General features: G+C 37.9%; 2 protein-coding genes and 1 long non-coding RNA gene across 8 annotated transcripts; 1 reads left to right on the top strand and 2 right to left on the bottom strand.

Moving 5' to 3' along the window:
- The first annotated feature begins 2,186 nt into the window (after positions 1–2,186).
- LOC131310865 (probable E3 ubiquitin-protein ligase XERICO) lies at positions 2,187–2,995 on the top strand. The gene has a single exon (XM_058338109.1). The coding sequence runs from the start codon at positions 2,351–2,353 to the stop codon at positions 2,792–2,794; it is 444 nt and encodes a 147-aa protein (XP_058194092.1). The 5' UTR covers positions 2,187–2,350; the 3' UTR covers positions 2,795–2,995.
- Positions 2,996–4,415: 1,420 nt separating this feature from the next.
- LOC131311087 (uncharacterized) lies at positions 4,416–11,146 on the bottom strand. 6 transcript variants are annotated; one of them, XM_058338409.1, is made up of 15 exons: positions 10,731–11,146; positions 9,413–9,567; positions 9,188–9,299; positions 8,922–9,053; positions 7,718–7,822; positions 6,999–7,082; positions 6,801–6,916; positions 6,574–6,675; positions 6,375–6,488; positions 5,962–6,018; positions 5,794–5,860; positions 5,443–5,496; positions 5,250–5,324; positions 5,099–5,134; positions 4,416–4,817 (listed from the first exon to the last, which is right to left on the bottom strand). In XM_058338409.1, the coding sequence occupies exons 2-15, from the start codon at positions 9,430–9,432 to the stop codon at positions 4,704–4,706; spliced, it is 1,188 nt and encodes a 395-aa protein (XP_058194392.1). In that variant the 5' UTR covers positions 9,433–9,567; positions 10,731–11,146; the 3' UTR covers positions 4,416–4,703. The 6 variants fall into 6 exon arrangements, with proteins under 6 accessions (XP_058194392.1, XP_058194397.1, XP_058194396.1 ...); XM_058338414.1 differs by having other exon boundaries at positions 8,922–9,027; positions 9,189–9,299; XM_058338413.1 differs by having other exon boundaries at positions 9,413–9,526; positions 10,731–11,097.
- Positions 11,147–18,723: 7,577 nt separating this feature from the next.
- LOC131311399 (uncharacterized) lies at positions 18,724–20,327 on the bottom strand. Its single transcript, XR_009195489.1, has 2 exons — positions 20,273–20,327; positions 18,724–18,954 (listed from the first exon to the last, which is right to left on the bottom strand). It is a non-coding gene; the product is annotated as an uncharacterized LOC131311399 (long non-coding RNA).
- Between the last annotated feature and the right edge of the window lie 1,430 nt (positions 20,328–21,757).

Below are 21,757 nucleotides of genomic sequence, written 5' to 3'. Positions count from 1 at the left end.
TTAAGAACAAAAGGAGTAACTAATCTCCGATTAACATAAATTTTGGCTTCTAATGTTCTCGACGAGGTCTATAATATCAATGATCCCGATCATCAAAATGGACCTGAGTGGACCCTAAAATGACCTAGACACGACTAAAGGTATTGGAGAGGACTCCGTTCATTGGAAATTTACAATTTCTTTACAACCACAAACACAATACACAAACGCTCACATTTATTTGGAAGCCTCACACTCATTGAATATATGATGTGGGTGGGTCCGAACATGAATATGAGTGTGTATTGGGCTACAAACGAGCCGAGTTTTACAGTGTTCAAGCTCGTTTATTAAGTTTTTAACGAACCCGAGCTCGAGCTCGAGCTCAGTAAAAACTTAACGAGTCGAGCTCGAGCTGAGCAGGCCTTGGCTTGACTCGAGCTCGAGCTTGTTCACGAGCCTTAACATATCAACGAAAAATGTATATATATCTTCGCATAGGCCTAATACAACCAAAAATATTTTGATTGTAAAAGTATATATCTTTTATTTTCCTATGGAGTGCGTGTGCTCTCGCCTCCCTTGTTTGACTGAAAAGTGAAAACGGAAAGAACAAATTATGAAATAATAATAAAAATCCTAAACTTAAGTATATATACCTTGGTTTGCGAGCCGACTCGAGCCGAGCTTATCCTAGCTCGAGCTCGGCTCATTTACAGAATGAGCTGAAAAAATCGGCTCGAACTCGTTCATTTAACTTCCGAGCCAAACTTGAACGAGCCACTAACGAGCTGAGCTGCGAGCCGAGTGGCTCGATTCGTTTGCAGCCCTAAGTGTGTATGTAAAAGTATTAATGTGAAATTTATTTCCACCGTTCTCGCAAATGGGAGAGGATCCCGTCCAGTTTGGGTTCCAATCAGCCCGGTCCAGTTTTTGACCATTTGTGGCCCGTTTTTGGATCTACAATAATGATCGGAATTGTTCATTTTTTCCAGCTTCGTCGAGAACGTTGACCACGCCAAAGATTACGTTGATCGTATATGGTTTGATGTGATATCGAAATGCATTGATCTTTATGTGTCAAATAGGTCGCAATTCAGTGTTGAACACTTTTTTTTCTTACAAACTTAATGCATTTTGAAATTATGCCAAATAATATTCGATCGACATGATTTTTAGCATCTCAACGAGTTCTAAAAAATTAATTAATAATTTTGATCATTGTTGTGAACCTAAAAATCGCTTACAAATGATCCAAACTAGACCAGACTGGTTAGAAGAAAACTAGCCCCGTCACAAACACGATACAAAGCTTGTTTGCTAGCTGAATGAGACATTTAACGACAAATCCTCTAAAAAGAAACTGACGTTAGACGCGTTTTCGCTGTCCAGAAAGTTCCACCCAACTGAAAAAACCACAAAGCCACCACCACGCGTCCCCATTTGATTTCCATTTCTCCCAAATGTTGATAGGGCACGTGGCAACATCAAACTTTACCCTCCTTTCTATGAGCAATTATTTTAATTAGTCCATATTCGGTTTGAGACTTGAAGAAGCGTTTCGGGGTATTGAGTTAGTCGAGAGATAGATAGAAAAATTGAAAGTAATAATTAAAAAGAAAATTAATTAAGAACTACGAGCAGAGAGAAAAGGCTGGGTCTAGAGTCTCAAGACGAATATGGTCATTTTTGGAGTACCACATAGCTCACGTAGCACTCTTAATTATATTTATGTAGCAACCAATCATGCCATAAGAATATTACCATTCACCTCTGTTGGATGGCTGAGAGACGAAGAGTTATATGAACTAAATGAGGGCACGAAAAGTACCATTTGGAAAAATTTTTAGGTGCAAATGACGTGGTATCCGTACAACACATCCGAGACGTCCAAACATGCAATCGCTTGCATTTAGATAACTCGAATGCGTTGCACGGGTACCTGATTTGCGACAAAAAATTTCTCTACCACTCGACAATGAAATGATACTCGCGTAGCCAATAATGAGGCCCTCCTCTTTTTTATTCCCAAGTGAAAAGCTCCCCCCTATTTTAGATCCTCCATGTCGCACGAAAACCGTACACGTGTTGCCACGTGCAACCACTGCCCCACGCCACAGTTTAACCCCACTCCCTAACCACGGTTAACTAATTCGCGGTTAGGCTGTACTCCCACCCCACACCCAGTGACTATTTATTAGCCACCGCATGTTAGTGTTCTGTTTCAATCTAGCCGTGGAAGCAACTTCTCTCTGGCTGCTCTCTCTCTCTCTCTCTCTCTCTCTCTGCTTCCACTGGCTGCTCTCTCTCTCTCTCTCTCTAGTTAAGCGGAGAGGGTTTTGGTGGGTTTCTCTTCTTTAGGAGAGAGAAGATGGGTCTGTATAATTACTTTCCAAACCCAGGTGAAGGGGTGCTCCCAGTGCTGGTAATGAACATGATTCTCTCAGTAGCTCTGTTGAAGAACATGGTGAGATCAGTTCTTCAAGTAGTTAGCTTTTCCTCCGCTCCGAATTCAGAGCAAGACCAATCACACGACAGAAACCCGCCAGTTAGAAGACTCGTTTCAGTCACCAAGTTCGAGTCTCTGTGCAGGAACAGGGCAAATTTCGCCAGTTCCGGTGGAAATGGCGGCGGCGTGCGGTGGTCCTCGTTGGATTGCTGCTGCTGCGTGTGCTTAAGTGGGTTTGAAGCGGAGGAGGAGGTGGGTGAGTTGTCCCATTGCAAGCATTTCTTCCACAGGGGTTGTTTGGACAAGTGGTTTTATGATTACCAGCGCAGGACTTGTCCTCTTTGTCGTTCCATGATAGAGTTCTGAAATTCGAATTTGGTGAAGGAAAAGGTAGTTGGGATATTGGAAAGGAATGATTTCCCACCCCCCCGTTTTTTTTTCCTTTGAGCAGAAGTTGGTATTAGCTCTAGGTGTAGAAATTTTGGTTTGCTAAAGTGTGGATTTGTGTTCACAAGTCAAGTTGCGAATAATAACAGAGGATCAGAAATGGAAGATTGAGTGTGTTCATTTAGTAATCTTTTGAGAATGGGAGGACTGATCTCTAATAGCAGTAATGAAATAGTATTAAAATTGCCTATTGAAATTTTTTTGTAATCGGCACTTCTCTCAACAAGTCCTACAATGTTTAGATTAAGGGAATACTGTGCACACAATTTCGTTTAATTTTTCTTCAGATTGAATCAATGACTAACAATTATTTAATTGTGCTGATTTTTTACATAATCATGCAAATAATTTTAAAATATTGTTGAATCGGATTATTCGTGTAGTACTATATAATGGGCCCACATAAAAACCTATGAGTGAGTGAGGGGCAAAAGAGTAATGTGACAAGGCTAACATGGCAGGATACATTGGGAATATGGCGGGGTAACATGAATTTTTATAAAAACTCACCCGAAAATTTTAGGGGAAAAGGTATTCTTAGTCAAACACAAGTAAAAATTAAATAAAGAGTACTGCTATGAGTACCGACCGGCCGCGTTGGGCCGTCTCCGGCCAGCAGATGGCCGATCTATATACACGAAAATGGGTGTTCGGATCAAGTACCTTACACACCTCGGATGCCGTTTATTCCCATGTCAGGCCCCTTGGTTTTTTATTTTAAAATTTTTGGACAGCTCAGATCGGCCGTCCGGTGGCCGGAGATGGCCCGGCGCGGCCGGTCGGTACGATTTCCCTCCCCGGCCGTCGGTACCTATATCATTAGCGGAAGTTAAATAAAATTCGCAGTGTAGTTTTTTAAGAGAACACAATCATTACTCTTCCAAACAATAAAATTTCAAAATTACCCTTAATTTTTATATAAATACAATGATTACTTTTTAAACTCTAGTTCTTTTCCCCACTTTAATGTTTGAATTTGAAAATAGAGGGCAAACATGTAGAAAAAAAACCTCAAATTTTTCCTAGTGAATACGGACATGAAACTTGTAACATCCCAAAAGAAAAGATGAACCAACCTTTTGGGACGAACGGAGTAACAAAAATTAGGCAAAAGAATGGTTTTATCATAATTATAAAGCGAAATTGATTTCTACACTTCCCTAATTAATGCAAACACTCCTTCTTCTTCTTTTTAGCAGATGAATTTATGAACCAATCCCTGCATGCACACACTTTTTACAAATTTCAGAAACTATTCTGTAAATTCATCCACTAAAAGACAAAAAAAATAATATTTGCATTAATTAGGAAAGTGTAGAAATCAATTTCCTTATAAAGAATGTATATAGTACCCTGAGCCTACGGTCCCCATAATGCACAGGGCAACCTAGGGCATGTTGAAATCAGTTAATTACCCTCTCATCTCATCAACTTTTGTGGCATTTATAAAATCAAAATACTCATCCCTGTGGATGCTCAAATGGACTTTAAAACAAGTGCACATCGCTACAACATTGCTAACCAGAAAATGGGTCGAGAATTTTCCGCTCCATTTCGCAACCATCGATCAACATATTCGACCACTAATAGTAACAATTAAAATTAAGTCGAATCATTGTAGTAAACTATTCGAAACGATTCTATGGCTAGTTATATGTAAAATTGAGAAAAACTTATTACGCCTTTACTCATCCCGCATCCTTTGACCTAGGGAAACTAGGTACCCCGCGCTTCTGATTGATCCATTACACTAATCAACTATATAGGTACACAAATGTAACACTAATGACCCCATTATGATGGAGGTGATTGCATCCAGCCCACACCACTATCGAGTCGTAGAATTCGGAGGGTCAATTCCCATGGATTTGTTGTAAGCTTTATCTGCATTCGATAGCCGGTCCTGAAACATTTTCCACTCTCTTCTACACCTCTCCCGCACCTGGCCAGCAGAGGGACCACAAAATTGAACAAGTTATTGAAATCATGAGCACAAAACTTCTAGGACTAAAAGTCCGCACCAAAAATCGAGCATAAAGAAAACACGTGAATATATTCAGTCTCCATTATACCCATGTATGGAGAGAGAGAGAGAGAGAGAGAGAGAGAGAGAGAGAGAGAGAGAGAGAGAGAGAGAGAGATTGAATTAAAATGAACGAACAATATGATTCGTAGAAGGGAAAAAATAACTAGAACAGGAAGACGAGAAATAAAATTAAATACCCCTTGCCATGGTGGCTTCCCATTCTCTGCTTGGCCCTATCAAAAGAGAAAAGGCTAGTTAGTTGTGGCTGAGCAAGTATGTATGTGCATATAATGTATGAAAAAATGTGTGAGAGCTTGCATGTTCTTGACCAATGCTTTCAACTTTTACCTGGTTTCCGAGTGATGGAACCGTTTGATGAACTATCCACTGAGCATCGACGACTCCAATTTTCTCATGAGCCGGCTGATTAGAAGAAAAGAGAAATCTACTCATCATGCCACGAACAATGTCTTTTTACCAGACCGGTATGTGAAGAATAAAAAAAGATAAATATTAAATGGGATGAAAGAGAATAACTGACCTCAACGCATCTTTGAAGGGCAAAGTCCAGACCCCATCCATGGACCAAGTCATTCTACAATGCCCATCATAATGCATCAAACATACAGACTACAACGAGATGAATAATAGAGGACTCGATATCCTTTAAAGGGCCGTTTGGCTTGCTTGCTTAATTGCTTCTTGCTTAAAAATAAGAAGCAAGCAAATAAGCTTGTTAGGTGGAGCTGAGTTGCTTAATTGCTTAGGCAACTAAGCAAGCAATTGGTAGGGACATGATTTTCCTTACTGCTTATTACATGAAATAAGCAAATATTTTGCAATGTCACCAACCAGGCCCTAAGAATGGATGAAGTTGTGACAGACTGCATACCTGAATCAAATGCCACACACAGCGCCATGCATCTCTAGAAAACACCGGTGCCATGATCTCGATAAATCTGCAGTCACAAAAACAGAAAAAGAATACAAGGCTCCACTAGCAGATCTGGCAGTTATAAAGAAGATGTGGAATAATGATGCTAATGACAAGTAGTTATACGCTGCACAAGGAGGCATAAGTGGGTGCTTGCACCAGCCCGGTTTCTCCTCTGTTTCTCTGGTTACAACAAAGGCAAACAAAAGACCAAGGAGATAAGGTTATTTCATCAGTTGACAACTTTATCTTAAGGAAGACAAGGTTGCTGTTTGGTTGCCTTTTCAGAATACTTATTAAGAAACCATTCTTATACAAAAGTCATTGGTTTCCAATTCCATTTAATTTAAACCATTGGATTTCAACAATTCTAAAAGTTTTGATCTTTTCTTAAAAGTTATTGTTGTGTGAAAAAAAATCTTCAAAAACAGAGTTTCAACATTAGTCAACCGCAAAAAGTTTTTCTGAGAAATGATCAGAAAAACTGATTCTATATCCATCAAACAGAGCCGCTGCATAAAATTTCCATCATTTCTTACTTGTGAAGTTCACGATCCCCTCTTCTCTTCGTCATTTGCCATACTAGCCCCCTCATAGGTTCTAAACCAGGTTGGGAAATTTCCAAGCCATGCTTTCGCACAAGCCTTATGTACCTAGAATTGACCAAATAATGGACACAAGTCTTAATCAGCTGATTTAAAAATGTCATAAACATGGCGTTTCTTGGTTAATACTCACTCTTCAGCGTTAAAATGCTCAACCCCAAGGTCTTCATCCCAGATAAATATGTAATCATATGCAGCCACAATGTCAGGATGCAAAAATCGTTTTGCATACCACCTTCAAAATTTGAAGCAGCAGAAAGTGTAAGCAGGATATGAACAGGCCGGATATATGCAATTATTGCAACTAAAAATAAATATAAAGTGATTAAAGTCCATGTCCAATTTCCAGTAATTCCTCACCATTTTGTTTGCTTTGGCGCACTCACATGAATAGCTCGCTTTGACCACTCAAACTCATCCCATTCAGTTGTTCGGCCATCATAATGAAACAGAAGTATTGTGAAGTTTTCTGAGAACTGTCAGAAAGATGGATTCAGGAGAGAGAGAGAGAGAGAGAGAGAGAGAGAGAGAGAGAGAGAGAGAGAGAGAGAGAGAGACCTTTTTGACTGCTGCATTCACGTTATCTTTCTGACCATAACCAACTGTGAATGTCACGAGATACTTCTGTTTGATAGTTAAATCCTGCGAAAGCCAACACGATCGAACACTCCAAAGTTTAAATGAAAATCTACCACATCCTACAAATTTCATCCTGAGTGGGTTAAACAAAAGGGGGATCCATTAGAAAACATTCAGATTAGTGCAGGCTATTGAAGAAGATAATGTAATATCAATCCATCATTGCACTCCTTTGTGTTCCTGGTAATAATACATATCTAATGATGGGTTTTATGTGCCCCATAGTGCTACATTTAAAAACAATTATTCCATCTATTTAGTGGTTTGAATAGTTGTTTAAAGTGTTCAATCTGTAAAATCTAACAAGGCAAAGGATCCTATACAGATGTCATAAAAAATTTATGAATTCACACTTTTCATAGTGAGAAATTATTTTCCACCGACCAGAATGCATTTGATTGCCCTTGTTCTTGCTTCTCATTTCAATAAAATGTAAGTTTCGGTATTTCAAACATTCTTTTTGTCCCTCGTATTTATAAAAAAAAAAAAAAAGAGGAGAGAGAGAGATTCAATCGCACTAAAAAACCCAGAAAAACTTGAAGTTCCAAGGGAAAAGAATGTGACATGATTCTACTCCATTCATTTAACAATTCAAATAACAAACAAATGCAGATAAAGGTGAAAAAGAAGAGACTCGCCTCACTAGGTAAGCCCCACAATCTGCGGAGATAGAAGTCTGAATCAGCTGCAACAATGGCTGGGGGTAACCTTTCTGCACCTCGTGGATTCGATGGGACCCAAATCTGTGTAAGAGTCATAGGGAAGCAGGCGATGTCAAAGATGGATATAGCTGCTCAACTCTTTGAGGTAGTTAGTTGAAAATTGCTCTATATGCAAGCAATCCGGCAAATTTAGGAAGAAAATCTGGCTGTAGTTATAACTTGCAGGAAATTGACTTACTATGAACTCCAAACCTAATAATATGACCTTAACATGGTATTAGAGCTATTCTTTCACAGTGCTTTTGGACAAGACTCTAGTTCATATTAGCATACAAAGTGATTTCCCCTTTGATTGTACAATAAGTGCAATTTATTCGTTGTGATCCCTATGTTTTGAATCCTTGTTTACCTCTCTACGTGCAGTACTCGGCCAAGGGTCACGCATCTGGGGTGCATCAGAGCCTTGTCCCGAGTCAATTAGTTATCACCTCGGATACTAGCGCGCGATAGCCTCTCCACACAAGACCAATTGGTTGAGTTAGATAATATAGCAGTACTTCATGAAACAAGTCTTTTCCTGATTATTTTTCCAGAAAACAGGTGGACGAAAGAAAAATACTAGAAGAAAATTGTCAACATTTCAATTCGCAACACTTGCGGACAGGGCCAGCCCAAGGTATTGGGAGGCCCTAGGAGAAATGTTGGGGTGGGGCCCTACATATTTTTAAAATTAGATAACAATAATACAAATGTTTGTTATATTACTGGTTTGGTCCATATTGAGCACGTTAAATGCCTTTGTTCCGGCGACTTAAGTGACCGCCTTGAGTCCTTCCTGACCTACGTTTGAATCACAGCAGCGAAAACGGCAAAGCTTGAGCTTTTTTTGGCGAAAAAACAATTAAAAAGGAAGTTATCTTGCCAGGATTCGAACTTGGACATTTTGTAAAGCAAGGAATAACTTACCACTGAACCAACAACGGTACTTGTTTTATTCTACGAACAAATAATATACTTCTATATACTTACTTAAAGAAGGGGGCCCTATTTTGGGCCCAAACTTTGGAGGCCCCAAGCCGTGGCCTCTTGGGCCTTGCCCTAGGGCTGGCCCTGCTTGCAAACAAGTAAATTTTCTAACATGCATGAAAGACAACTGGCGCAACAAGGAGACAAAATATACCTTAGTACTATCCGGTTTTTTAGCTTCAATTGATGTGTTTTTGTTTCCCTTCAAAGCAGACCATGCATTCAAAAGTGTGTGTGTTGAGAGGCCGGAATTTTTATCCCGAAGATCAACGGACGGAAGATTCAGCTGCGAAATTACAAAACAATTTACAAAGAAAATGATATCGTGCAAAGTGAGTAACAGAGATAAACATTAAATAGCATGGAAAGGATAGGCAGAAGATGAAATATGTGGACAGGAAAAAAGCATTTCTCGTGCACCTTTGTTAACGTAAGTGATGGAAATGATACTCCTATCAAGAAGCCCAAAACAACCCCAACAAAAGTTGTCACAATAAGCCTCATGGTATCGTTTGGTTTTCTAGAAATTGCACTGCAGCCAACAAGATGGTAATGGAATGTAAACAAAAGTTGTATCACATATGACCTCTTTTACTCTAGTCTCTAGCTCAGTTAAAGTTTCAAATGTCAATGAAAGTTCCAAACCTGCGTGCGAGAAGTCCCATCTATTTATGGTCCCCTGGTCCTATATAAACAATAACAAGAAGCTCCAAGAGCTACTTTGCATTGCCCGGCCAATTCAGAGGGACCAGTCCACTCCTTCAGAAAATAATAGAGCCCACATACAAGGAAGATAAAACCTGAAAGGATGCAGAGTTGTAATGGAATATGTAATAGCAACAACAATTTTGAAACAATATGAAATTATTGAATACAATTAAGTAATGCAGATAAGACTTAAGGGAACACCCAACAAAATATATTTAAAAAGTTTTTGTACTCCAATCTCAACTAGAGGGTAAAATTTCAAGGGACTAAATCTTCTGCAGTCGATTATTCTAATGATTCTTCAAATGACAGATCACAACCAAAAGTTGCTACCCAAGTCCAATTGCATCAGAAACGTAATATCAGCAGACAAAAATCAAGATTTGTAGAGAACCAAGACGATGACATCCACCTGCCCAGAATGCTATTTGGAGCCCTACTTCCTTTTCTTTTCTTCACACAAACCTTAACCAACAACCAGTGTCTGGGTATTCGTCTAAAGCCATGCTATCCTTACCCCTTTCCTGTCTTCTTAACTCATCTTATAAAACTAAATTATCTATGCAAAACAACAAAGGACAAAGGAATGCCTTTATCAAGTTATCAACGACTACAACTCAAACCCACAAAGTAGCAACCCTTTTTAGACTCCCGTGGACTAATTCAACGGCCACCACGGCACATGTGGTTCCACCCCTCAATACCCTCATCCAAATCTAACTCCATAATCAATCAAGAAACTAGCCATGTGCAACCCTTTTGAAAATTGCAGTTCTCTTGCACCTAATATATTACAAACCCAAGCATCCCACATTCAATTCCCCAACTGGGTAACCTCCAAAAGCTAGCCACCGTGTATGGTTTTTGACCCTTCTCACAAACTAAATTATCTTCATAAAACGCAGCCAACCAAATTCCCAGTGGCCTACCAGTACTGTCAGCACGTGTTTCTTAATTCCAAAGATAAAGCAAATAACTTAGAAGCAAATTTGCCTAAAGACAAAGCTAACTCAAAAATCGACAGATAAGGCTACCATACCTAAATTCTTTAACAGCATTCGCAGCAATTCGTTAAATCTGTGAACAACCCATTACTTGTACCATTTATCACTTATATTATATACAAACATATGGATATACCCATGTATATACATATACAGATATATATGTACACACACACACACACACACACACAGAGAGAGAGAGAGAGAGAGAGAGAGAGAGAGAGAGAGAGAGAGAGAGAGAGAGAGAGAACCTGACGGGCAGTGGTAAAAGACTAAGGAATCACGAGAAACTAGTTTCCCAGTGAGCCGAAAATCTGGGCAAATAAACGAGGGTGGAACAGCTGCTCACAAGCTTCTTGATCGAATCTTCTGTGTGCAAATATATTAATTCAAAAACGTTTGTAAAATCTAAAGAAAGAACTTTTTCCAAGGAAAAGGAATGTCTGATCTTCTCGTGAGCAGCTTTATGGGGCAATAAAAGATCTTTCCTTATATTTGAAAATTCAGAGGGAGACGGGTAAACGAAAAGACCGTCGGTTGGACTGAAATTCGGAAATTAAAACTTCCATTTTTCTTTCTTTTAAGAGCTTAGACCATTAAATTGGTAATTAGCGGTTTCATTTACTCCTAGTGTGATTCCCCGAATGGTGGTGGGGTCTTTGCTCAGAACCCCTTAAATTGGTCCATGATTTGCTTTCACATTATTGGTGTGTTTTTTTTTAAAACAATGTCTCGGACTACTTTGCTCGCATTTCGAATTAATCTTTTTTTCAATAATGTCTCGGGCTACCTTACGCGCGTCTCGAACTAATCTTTAAAGCTCCGCCTACATTCATTTCACATGCTTATGTCATTATGCATATAGGTGAGGAGACTCCAAAAATTGTTGACAAGAAAAAAGTCGAACTTGAAATTTAAGAGCGAGCGAAAGTCCAAAGTCCAAATTGGCCAACCCCACGATATTGGTTTTTGCCTCTGTTTGGGAAAAAAGCAATTATGGGGCCAAATTGAAAGAGTCCTAATTTTAGTACCAACTTTATTTCCAACGAAGATTCAAAGGCAAAAGCAAATAAATGTTAGACAAAGTTTGGCATATGTACAAAGCCATCTGCTTTCTAGATTTATTTTTTTCATGTAAATTTGGTTAGTCTTCTAGTCAAAATTTGATATTTTCTATTCGTTTTTGTTAGAAAATTATAGAAATAAAATAAATATGAAGTCAACTTAGAAAAACTCCTAAAAACTTTTAGAAATGTAAGAATAGATAGTTTGGTATTTGTCCATAGCAAGAAGGCCATTGAAGAGGATGGCATCATGTTGTGCCGAACACGAAATTGAGAATATAATAAATCAACAAGCGATAAACAAGAACACAAGGATATACGTGGTTCCGTTCAAGCACAAAGCAAGAACGTACTCCACGGGGAAAAGAGCAAGAGGATTCACTATAAACGGGGAGAGAAACAAAGAGCCGGCTATACCCGTAACTCTAATTGAAGCACCAAACAGATATCTAGGGACAAATCTCTGGTGGAACCCAAAAGGGAGACACAAACCCTTGGTGGAACCCTAAGAGCATAAACAAAACCCTAATATCTAAGCCCTTGAACAAAAGACCATAACCCTAGGAACCCCCAAGGTCCCTATTTATAGGAAAACACTAAATAAACCTAAACCAAATAGGAAAAGGAATCCTAGTCAATTTAGGAATTCTAGTCAATTTCCAACAAATCTCCACCTTGACTTGAATTCCATCGAATTCAACACTATAGGCAATCCTCTCCTTTAATCGCTCATCTCCCCCAAAAGCCCCCCCACGGGGCCATCACCAACGGCACAAACGAGTAAGGCTCAAGCACACATGCTTGACCTTGTAAACGCGACTCAGGAAACCCAGCCGCACATGCCTCCAAATTGAGCCTCTATCTTCCAACGGGCACCTCCCACCCAACGCATCCCTCCCGAATGCACTCGAAGATCTGCTCAAACTCCACACGGAGTTAATTACCGACTCTACCACAGAGTTAAAAACCCAACACTGAGTCAACCTCGAATTCACCGATGAAGAACCCAAAGATGTAGCACCCACAATCGTACTACCATCAAGCACATAGAGGTTATTCGATTTCCGACCCTTCATCAAAACACGAGCACCCTTCAAAACCCTCAAGACTCCACCTTCAGCGGTATGCTTCCAACCCAAAGAGTCAAGAGTACCCAAAGAGATAAGGTTCCTCTTCAAATCTGGTATATGTCGAACACCAAACAACGTCCTCACAAACCCATCATGCATTCTGACTTTAATTGTTCCAATCCCAACAATTCTACAGGACATGTTATTCCCCATAAGAACTGTACCACAGCTGACCGATTCATAAGTATCGAACCAATCTTTATTCGGACACATGTGGTAAGAACATCCGGAGTCCAGAATCCATTCGTTATTCGAACAGACATCACCGACACTCACAGAAAGAACCATAAGTGAATCGTCGGAATCTTCTTCAACAATACCAGCAACAACCTTCTCTTCAAAATTATCCTTATTTTTCAACCTAGGACAATTTCTCACCATGTGCCCATATTTCCTACAGTAAAAACACTTTACTTCCTGATTTGTGGAACGAGAGCCAGAAACCCCTCTACTGCCATAATCCCTCTCAAAAGTTCTTCCTTGCACCATCAAACCCTGAGCATCAAAATCACCACCCTCACCGGATACTTTTTTCCTCAATTCTTTCGAATACAAACTAGACTTAACGTCCTCCATGGAAATCGTATCCCTCCCGTAAAGTAGGGTAGTAACAAAATGCTCATAAGATGCAGGCAAAGAACATAACACAATAAGGGCTTGATCTTCATCATCAATCACAACATCAATATTTTTTAAATCCATAATAATTCGATTTAACTCATCTAGATGGTCTTTTACGGGCGTACCTTCCCTCATACGAAACGTATAAAGGCGCTGCTTCAAATACAACCGGTTGGTAAGAGACTTCGTCATATAGATGCTTTCCAACTTCAACCAAATACCGGCAGTAGTATCCTCCTCCCCGACCTCGCGAAGCACATCATCGGCTAAACACAACTGAATCGAACTGAGCGCCTTCGCATCGAGATCCTCAAACACACTATCCTGCATATCAGCAGGCTTCTTCAATTTTCCTAACAAAGTCTTGTGTAATCCTTGTTGAACAAGCAAAGCCTTCATCTTAATACGCCATAAACTGAAGCTAGTGCTCTGCCCATCGAACTTCGCAATTTCGAAACGAGTCGCCATTGAAACGATCACCAATTGCACAATACGCAACAGAAAACAAAAGCCTCGGATTGAAACCCGGAGCTCTGATACCAATTTGTTGTGCCGAACACGAAATTGAGAATATAATAAATCAACAAGCGATAAACAAGAACACAAGGATATACGTGGTTCCGTTCAAGCACAAAGCAAGAACGTACTCCACGGGGAAAAGAGCAAGAGGATTCACTATAAACGGGGAGAGAAACAAAGAGCCGGCTATACCCGTAACTCTAATTGAAGCACCAAACAGATATCTAGGGACAAATCTCTGGTGGAACCCAAAAGGGAGACACAAACCCTTGGTGGAACCCTAAGAGCATAAACAAAACCCTAATATCTAAGCCCTTGAACAAAAGACCATAACCCTAGGAACCCCCAAGGTCCCTATTTATAGGAAAACACTAAATAAACCTAAACCAAATAGGAAAAGGAATCCTAGTCAATTTAGGAATTCTAGTCAATTTCCAACACATCATGTGTCTCATATTTAGATACCAACCACCTAAATTACCTACCAAAAAATCATTGACTTAACTGGGTAATTTGATTTCAATTCGTGCAATTTGAACTAACTAGGTAATTTGATTTCAATGGTTAAAAAAAAAAAAAAAAAACTAACGTGGTAATCACTAATTGCAAACTGCAAATAGAAAGCCAAGACATGAATTCTATTAAATTATGCTTAAGCATATAACAGGATATGAATTTTTTTTATATGGAAAGGAAAAGTCCATCCTCCATGTTTTTAGAACGTGGAGATAACTAATAAAAGCAATAATTCACTATGGCTTTATGAATCAAGATTACTCATGTAACGATTACTCAGCTGATTATTCAAATTGTTCCTTTTGAAGATCTCAATTTATAAAACATAACATTCGTAAATTTAGGTTGATCGGATCTCAAATTTATCTTAACGAGTCATATTTGTCTTAACAACTATGGACAACCAGATTCTGATGATCTATTGCTCTTGAATAAGCTTTCATGAATGTATGGTAACCTTAATTATTGGCATAGATTTAGTAGCTTAACAAAAATTGACCGCTCAAATAGTCAAAAAAATATGCAAGTGGAGTGCAGTGCAGTTGGTGTTTCCCTTAGGCTCCGTTCAGTTGCCAGGAAAGTACAGGAAATGATGGGAAAATCAACTTTTCCATGATTTTTGTAGTGTTCAGTTGGCAAGAAAGTAGTAGGAAACACGTTTTTAAGTTTTCCTGCAGGAATTACTTTCCTGCAAAAGTGATCCTGCAAAAAACACAGGATTTTGCGTCGCGGGAAAAGGAAAATGAGTGAACACTCACAAAATTTTTCCGAAAATTTCTTTTTCCTGACAAATGAACAACTAAACCTTAATTATTCTTGCAAAATTCTTTTGTCAAATGAACACTCACAGGAAAATAATTTTCTTTTTCTTTTACTTCACTTTACTTGACTTTTCCTGAGAATAACTTTCCTGTACAACATTCTTGGCAACTGAACGGAGCCTTATACTCCCATGCGATTCCCGTAAGCACCAATTCCCCTTCTCAAGTCCCCTAAGATAGAGTATTAACGAATGGCAAAAAAAAAATAGTCCAAAAAATTATCACAGTGGGTACTGTATGTAAGTATGTTGCTTCATATGAGTGATCAGATGAGAGATCCCCGCCGCATCAAACTCTCTCTCTCTCTCTCTCTCTCTCTCTAGCATTATCCAACAGTACTGGTAGTTGTCATAGCTTTCATGGAATGTATTCTTTGTTCATTTTTTCTACGATGTTACAAAAATGTCCTAGATCTATGTAGTTAAAGGGATTCGTACTTTAAGTTCCTCGAATAAGCGAAAGCTTATATAAAAAAATAAAAATAAAAAAGCTAAGGAAAAATGTAATGGTACTCCATCGCATAAAAGTAGTAGAGAAAATCTTGCTTACAAAGCAGCTGTAAACAAATGTTTGTGGAGCTCAATCTCAGCCGTCTAAAAGTATTTTGGATAGCCTAGATTTTAAAAAAAAACCTATCTCCATGAATAGTTTTTTTAAAATTCGGATCATTGATTGCCGAAATGGACGACTAACATTGCACGGCTTTGTAAATAGGTTATTTGCAGATGCTCCGGAAATAAGTTTCTCTCCCACTCGAATGCAAAATTTTACTGATTTAACCGAACGATGAGGTGGACCTGCAGGAAAACCAACACAAAAGGTGAAATGAAATGGAAGGAAAATCAACACATATATATGATCATAACAAATTTTAAAGTCAAAAGGATAAGCTACGGGATTCCACCGGAAATCAAATTCAAAGGAGAACCCACATGGAGTATTATTGACAGAAGAGAAGTCTGCTTTTGTGGGAATTTCGATGCAGTTACTCTTAAGTGGCGGCAGGATGGATGGATAGATTGGTAGCTCCACGTGACCCGATCCTTTGAGACAGTGTGTACTGAGCCTCTGCCTCGGTTTAGAATCTAAACACCAGCTTCATCTCTTTGTCATTGTTTTTCTTGTGTATTTTTTTGTGATGAATTAGCTGTAATTGTCTTTTTTACTGTGTTTGAATGGAATCGTTGCAAGTGTCGTTCGATATTTTAATGAAATGAGCTTTGAATTAAAAAAAAAAAAAAAAGTCTGAAAGGGATTGAACTTTGTGGACATGTGCTTGCTTACTTTTGGACTAGAGCATATGTACGGTACGTTATCACAATTGCTTGGACCACAACTCGGTGGTGCTTATGTTTTTATTCAAAAAAATTTGACATTTATTAATTTTGTGTTAATTTTTTTTTTAGATTTTTTAGATTATTAGTTCATTATGACAAAAGAAACTTAAAAAATAAAAAATAAAAAATCATGATCGAAACCCAAATTTTTTTGAATAAAGAAATAAAAGTTGGCTTATTAGCTTATTTTTCTCTTTATTAAAAAAAATTCAATTTCGAAAATAATTTTTTACTTTTAAAATTCCTCTCGTCATGATGATGAAATAATTCAAAAAAAACGACACACAACTAACGAATGCAATTTTTTTTAATAAGGACATTTAATCCAAATGGATTATAAATTTGAGCTCGACTCGTTTGGAATGAACAGCTTCTTAATGAGTCAAGTCCGTTTCAGTTACTATACGAGCCTCTATAACATTTTAGACAGTGTCCAATTGTCAATAGCAAATAAAAATTGAGACACTTGATCTAATGATTGTGTAAGTGTACCTGGGGCTAGAAGTTTAGTCAATAATTATACAACCACACATGAATTTCTGTTTGTTCGGGAAAAAAAAAATTATACTCTATCCGTCCCATTTTCTTTGGCATTTTTTGATATTTGTGTCATTTTTTAAACTATTATATTTCCCAATTTATAATACTTTTTTTGTACTATAGATCTAATTGAGAACTATTAAACAAGATTCATATTGCATATTTTTGGAGATTCATGCTCAAAAATAAAAAAGTTTTAAGAATGACACGAATATAAAAAAAGTCCAAAGAAAATGGGATGAAAGGAGTACAACCATACACAATCACACAAACATCTACACAGACACTCAAAAATGGAATGAACCCCACACACTAGAGGTGTGCAATGTATGTGAGCCTCACCCCTTTGTGAGCGTTTGTATTATAATTGTGTGTGGTTGTAACACTTTTGAAAGTTTAGTAGTAGTAATTTTTTATTATCAAAATGAAGTTGAGATCTTTGTCGGTAGATTGGGTGGGAATCAGAATACAACTTTAAAATTCTTTTGATATATGCAACACAAATGTCACTGGGAACACGTGAGATTTCTTACTACTCCTTCCGTCCCTAAATAAGTGTCCGACGCGCAAATCTAGGCCTTTAAAAAAATGCATTTGTTTCATTAAAAAAATTAAATTTTTTTCACAAATCAATAGATGACAATGAGTTCTATTAGATTGTGGAAAAAAAATTAGATTTTTGAATGAAAAATATGCATCTTTTGTAAGTTTTAAGTTTGCGCGTCGGACACTTATTTAGGGACAGAGGGAGTATTATTTAGTGTGACTGACATCGCCGTTACTCTTCTTCTTCTTTTTTAACTTGCTTTTTTTCCTTCTTCTAATATACTCTTCCGTTTTAAAATGGATGACTTTTTTAGGACTCCGTGTCATTTTAAAATGCTTATATCTTTTGATTTATGAAATTTTATGTGATTTTGAAAACTTTGTTTAATAGAACTAATTAAAATCTATTCCCTTCGTCTTTTTTTAAGTGTCCCGCTTCGTAACTCCAACTTATTAAGAAAACATCATCATTACACCTTCATATCAACTTTTACCTTCATTTTTCCTACTTACCCTCTATAGAGACATCATCATTACACTTTTACTCACTAACTTTTCAAAATAAAATCTAATTTTAGGGGCAAAATGAAAAATGTACCGACTTTTACTCACTAACTTTACAAAATGAACACTTATTAAGAAACGGTTCAAAATGGACTACTGGACTTTAAAAAGAGGACGGAGAGAGTATCAAACAAGATCCATATTGCATGCATATTTTTTAACACTAATATTGAAATATATAAACAATTGAAAATGACACTTTTTCAAAAAGGCCACTCATTTTGAAACGGAAGAAGTATTAAACGTTGATGTTGCTTTATTAGACTGTAATCTCTCATTTTTTGTCACTCATCTGCTAATCTTTCAGACTTCTTTTTTCTTACAAGGTGTTGACTGTCGAGAAATATTCACTCACGAAAACTTTATTTTAATAATAACTTGGTTTAGGAAACTTTAATTTTGTTCCAGTTGATTTGAAATGCTTCTATTAGGTTAACTAGGATCAAACGATTCAAACCCGTGCTATGCACAGAATCACAGTACACAAAAAATTACTCCGGGTTGTAATGTTATCTTTTAATATTTCCAACCATAAATATTTCATTTTGGGTTGCTAACTACTAATAAATATTTCCAACCATAAAAGTTTTTGTAATGTTATCTTTTAATAAAAAACATCTACTGTTACACACTCAGGGTTGCGCTAATAGTTGTTTTGAGAGTATTCTCATGATCTAAGATTCGATTTCCCGCCGGATAAGTATCTTGAAGTAAAAAGGGGACCGTGACTGGTGTGGCCGCACTAGCTCCCCTGGAGATTTGGGTTGCGCAGTCAGGTCCATATAATGGCTTAGCTGTAGCACTTTTCCTTCGTTACCTTAAAAAAAACTTCTAGGGTCTATTTGATTAGCGAGATAATGGTAGAAAATGCAAGAAATAAAAGAAAAACATACTTTTTTGTGTTCATTCAGCAAGAATATTCTAGAAAGTGGTAGAAAGTGAGGACAACAGCCAAGAAAAAATATCTTTAGAAAAGTTATCACCTCTACTCGCTATGATTAAGTTTTTTACTGCTTTGCATAATTCAGGAATACCTACCTATGTTAGATTCAAACATTAAACATAACAGGTTAAAAAAATGAGAGAACAGAGTACAGACATTGACCGGTTCCACCAGAGCATAATTACCGTGTTTAAATCAAATTGGTCCCTCAGTGGATGTGTCAAGTAAAAGCAACAAACCACGAATTGGAATACCATGAATACTAAGCTCCCCTTTCCAAGCAGAAAGGATTGGAATGTAACAGTCTGCTCCAGCTGACATGCTTACCCTTCATTTAACCACGTGACTCAAAAGGTTATCTCAGAATAATAGTAGTTGGTTGGCATTACTATATGTAGTATATAACTATACAGTTCCAGAGCTTCCCGATGTGGATCTCACACTCTCCCCCATTTAGGATCGCAACGTTCTCGTCGCGCCTTATGGTTCATCACTTTTACCCACCAATAGATGTGAGACAAGTACCCGTTTAAGCACGCCAAGCTCCTCAAGCTCGTCTCATGTGGGATCCGCCCAAGCATGACAAGCACCTCAAGCTCCTCCCTTATCGGGCCCACCTAAGCACGTTTCCTAGCAGGACCCGCCTCATACTTCCGGTGTCTCCTAGCGGGATTTGCCTCACACTTCCGGCTGGTGTCGGCACTGATACCACCTGTAACAGCCCGCGCTAGCTAACCTGCTTATCCTTAACCTAATCACATGACTCAAAGGGTTAATCTCGGCTTAATAGAAGCTGGTCTGCGTTACTATATATAACTATACAATTCTAGAGCTTCCAGATGTGGGATCTCACATGGAATTTCAAAAGATTAATTTTAAATTGAAACATCTCTCTTCAGAAAATGTAATGCAGGCTAGTAATCTAATGTTTGAAGACAAAGGAGAGCATACCAATATTTATTTCAAAAAGCCCCACTCATAGCATGTCACCGAGGAATTAACAACTAAATTCACAATGTTAGCATTTAGCAAGCTATATTATTAGATATATATATATATATATATATATATATATATATATATATATATATATATATATATATATATATATATATATATATATAAACATAAACGAAAAATCAAACATCAATGGTTTTTTCTGATGGTGTTGGAAAAGGGGAATCGACCATACCCAGATCCGTGATTGCATTCTCAACAATCTTGAATGTTTGTGATCTCTTCTCCAAAACAAAATTTTAAAAATTCAGTCATTGAGTTACTGAATAATCTGTTTGAAGAGGATAGGATAGCTATTTGCTCAAGTCAATCAGGGAAAATCATGAATAATTATCTGAAGAAAACTTAAGTCATCTCTCAATGGTATCATAACTTTAACACTACCACAAGCCGAAGCAGCGAAATTCTTCATGTCAAAGTTAAACAAGAAACTTTAAAAACACCATAACATTTAGTTGAAGATGTGTTTAAGGGACAGGACAAGATGATCAGCCAACAAAAGCTCTGGAAAGTCGAACAATGAATCATGTTAAAAACTTCATTTTTTTTCTTCTCATATCTAAAGCTCCATAGGCCGAGCTCCCTTTATGGTTGTCAAGTTCATGACCAAAACTAACATTTGTGTGTATCTCTTTTGGATCGAGTTGCACTTCTCTTTTACACTTTCATAGCGTGTCGGTTTTAGGTTTGTGAAACAGGATAGTTATTATGTATTGGTTTAGACTTTAGAGAGCAGTAGCAGTTAGTCAAGCTCGGTTCTGAAGTCAGTGCAGCATATTCAGAGGCAGGAAAGTTGCTCCAGCGACCATCAGGCACCCTATCCATCGATGTTCACTAATGTGTTTCGGCTTTGACAGTTTGCTTAAGCGAAACTGAAACTGTTTTGAGTGAAATTTTTTGGCTTGAGAGAAATTGGTCGGGTTCAGTAGTCTTAAAAATACAAATCTTTTAGGTCAGATGGGCATGCGTGACAGTCATTCTTCCAGAGCTCTTGTTCATATCCCAAAAACACTTATAGGGCTTTTGTTTGTGTATCTTGAAGATTTGTGAATGCCTTGCGCTAAGAGATCATCTTCGAGAGGTTTGGTACATCAACAATCCAATTTATAAGTCAAGTCCTTTCCTGGAGTTCAAAAGTCTTAAGGATTCGAGATTTGGCAATCATGCAGAGGTGTGATGAACGTGGATACGACAAGTAGTTCTTGGGATTCGTAGTGAGGTTACATGATCATTGAGTAAGAATACTGGTAGTAACACAATGTTTTAAGTGCATGATTCATCCCCTTGGTTTTTAACCATTTATCCATTTTGCCTGAGATTGTGCAATTGCATAGGTTTTGCATGTAGTTGAAAGGCAAGAACTGTTCCTTGAGTTTCCTCTTTTTTGCCTACTAAGTTGCAATTGCTCCCACCAAGCGGAAGTCTTTCCTTTGAGAAGGATAGTCACTAACTTCACTTTCTTCTCCTCGGATACTTCGCCATAATCAAACACCCTTTCAAAGGTATTCAACCAATCAACAAATTCATCTAGGTTTAGGCTTCCATTGAACTCGGGAAATTCAATCTTAATGTTATTGTACCACTTATAAGGAAACTGAGCGGGATGTGGCCTACGCCAATTTGGATCACCAAACAAGTTGTCAAAGTGACTTTGAGAGTC

The sequence above is a fragment of the Rhododendron vialii genome, chromosome 12a (genome assembly GCF_030253575.1).
Source record: "Rhododendron vialii isolate Sample 1 chromosome 12a, ASM3025357v1".
NCBI classification, from domain to species: domain Eukaryota; kingdom Viridiplantae; phylum Streptophyta; class Magnoliopsida; order Ericales; family Ericaceae; genus Rhododendron; species Rhododendron vialii.
This window is presented reverse-complemented; position numbering and strand designations above follow the sequence as displayed.